Source organism: Microtus oregoni, unplaced genomic scaffold (assembly GCF_018167655.1).
Source record: "Microtus oregoni isolate MIOR12 unplaced genomic scaffold, Mior012 000193F_ref0000305, whole genome shotgun sequence".
Taxonomy (NCBI): Eukaryota; Metazoa; Chordata; class Mammalia; order Rodentia; family Cricetidae; genus Microtus; species Microtus oregoni.
Genome location: NW_024544852.1, coordinates 309378 through 312077, shown reverse-complemented (window position 1 = coordinate 312077; position 2700 = coordinate 309378). Strand labels below are relative to the sequence as shown.

At 47.0% G+C, this 2700-nt stretch overlaps 1 protein-coding gene across 1 annotated transcript; it reads left to right on the top strand.

Annotated features, from left to right (window-relative positions):
* Nucleotides 1–472: 472 nt before the first annotated feature.
* Nucleotides 473–2455, top strand: LOC121445466 (tyrosine-protein phosphatase non-receptor type 11-like). Its single transcript, XM_041647607.1, has one exon. It carries the CDS (start codon nt 473–475, stop codon nt 2453–2455), a length of 1983 nt encoding a protein of 660 aa, XP_041503541.1.
* The last annotated feature ends 245 nt before the right edge of the window (nt 2456–2700 follow it).

Sequence of the window (2700 nt, the reverse complement as noted above, 5' to 3'; positions counted from 1 at the left end):
AACTTGCTATGGTGAGGTCTACAAACTCTGTTTAAAGCTCTAAGACTGTTACATAGCTTATGTAGAGAAGGACAGGGACAAAGAGACTGATCTGCTTTTGGGGATGACTGTTAGAGCGCGGCTTGAGCCCTGCCCCTTGGGATACCAGTTGTGCTGATGGACAAACAAACCTCACCCATAGTTCTAGCTCCCACCTCTGCGCTGGCAGTCTGCCTAAGGTGGACACGGTGGTGAGACCAGAGCAGGAGCCAAAGCCCAGGACTGAAGCAGAGTGACCCTAGTGGGGCACAGCCAGTATCCAGGATCCAGGTCTGGTGGGGGATTTTGCATGTAGAGTGGGCCAGTTCTACCTGCCCTGCACATGTGTTGACTCCTCAGTGGGTCTTTGCTTAGCCCCCCAACACACATGTGACAGTGTCCCAAGGAGCCTGAGCAAGCAGCAGGTCTATGTGGAGCAGGAGCCAAGGGGAACATGGCATCTCAGAGAGGGTTTCACCCCAACATCAGTGGTGTGGAGGCTGAGAATCTCCTTCTAACCAGAGGAGTTGATGGCAGCTTTTTGACAAGGCCTAGTGAGAGTAACCCTGGAGATTTTACTGTGTCTGTTAGAAGAAATGGAGCTGTCTATCACATCAAGGTTCAGAACACTGGGGACTACTATGACCTCTATGGTGGGAAGAAGTTTGCTACCTTGGCTGAACTACTCCAGTACTACATGGAACATCACGAGCAGCTAAAAGAAAAGAGCGGAGATGTTGTTGAGCTCAAGTATCCACTGAATTGTGCAGACCCAACCTGTGAAAGGTGGTTCCATGGTCCCTTGTCTGGAAAAGAAGCAGAGAAACTGCTAATGGAGAAGGGTAAGCATGGCAGCTTTCTTGTCCGAGGGAGCCAGAGATACCCTGGAGACTTTGTTCTCTCTGTCGTCACAGGTGATGACAAATGGAAGAGCAATGATGGCAAGTCCAAAGTGAGCCACGTTATGATCCGATGTCAGGAACTGAAATATGATGTTGGTGGAGGAGAGTATTTTGACTCTTTGAGAGACCTGGTGGAGCATTACAAGAAGAACCCTATTGTTGCGACACTTGGCATAGTCCTGCAGCTCAAGCAGCCTCTCAACACAACTCGTATTAATGCTGCTGAAATTGAAAGCAGGGTTCGAGAGCTAAGCAAGGTAGCTGAGACCACAGGTATGGCCAAACAGGGCTTTTGGGAAGAATTTGAGACACTACAGAAACAGGAATACAAATTTCTCTATAGCCAAAAAGAAGGTCGGAGACAAGAAAATAAAAACAAAAATAGATACAAAAACATCCTGCCATTCGATCACACTAGGGTTGTCCTGCATGATGGCGATCCCAATGAGCCCGTTTCTGATTACATCAATGCGAACATCATCATGCCTGAATTTGAAGCCAAGTGCCACAATTCAAAACCCAAAAAGAGCTACATTGCCACTCAAGGCTGCCTGCAGAACACGGTGAATGATTTCTGGAGGATGGTGTTCCAGGAGAACTCTCGAGTCATCAGCATGACCACAAAGGAGGTGGAGAGAGGGAAGAGCAAATGTGTCAAGTACTGGCCTGATGAGTATGCACTCAAAGACTATGGGGTCATACGTGTTAGGAACATCAAAGAAAGTGCTGCTCCTAACTACACCTTAAGAGAACTCAAGCTCTCCAAGGTTGGACAAGGAAATACAGAGAGAACTGTCTGGCATTACCACTTTCAGACATGGCCCGACCATGGTGTGCCCAGTGACCCTGGAGGTGTGCTGGACTTCCTGGAGGAGGTCCACCACAAGCAGGAGAGCATCATGGATGCAGGCCCTGTTGTAGTTCACTGCAATACTGGAATTGGCAGGACGGGAACATTCATTGTGATTGATATCCTTATTGACATCATTAGAGAGAAAGGTGTTGACCATGACATCGATGTTTCTAAAACCATTCAGATGGTGCGGTCCCAGAGGCCAGGAATGGTCCAGAAAGAGGCACAGTACCGGTTCATCTACATGGCTGTCCAGCATTACATCCAGAGGCTGCAGCGCAGGATCAAGGAGGAACATAAAAGCAAAAGGAAAGGACACAAATATATCAACAGTAAGAATTTCCTGGTGAAACAGACAACCAGTGACCAGAACTTCATGCCACAATGCACTCAAACACCATTCAGTGCAGAAGTGAGGGAGGTTCTGGGCTTGGAACATAGATCATTACCATGTCCCACGAGCATCAGAAGTTTCCCAAGAACCCTGGATGACTCTAAGAAGGATGATAATAGCTTCCAGAGGAGGGACAGTATCTCCAACAGGGTTTTCTATGAAGAGTTCCAGGCACTGGCAAGACGTGTTGACTGTGTGGAGCACTCCATAGGCAGCATCATGTCCAAGATTGATGCTGTGGTTGTCAAGCTTAAGACCATGGAAAATGTGTATAAACAGTCGAGGTAGATGTTAGGTGCTATTCTGTTTTGGCAGTTATATTTTCCATTTGCAGGAGAAATCATTCATCTACAAATTGAGTTAGCCCTAAGATAATCTCCTGGCCACTCATGACCAGCATAATTGATGTGAGCTGAGTTAACTTTTAAATGATGGGATGTACGTGGCTTTTGACATATGGGTTTTACATTGTCCCATAGCTTTCCCTGTTATGTGAAAGTGGCAGTATCAGGGAAATGCAGAGCTTTGGTAAA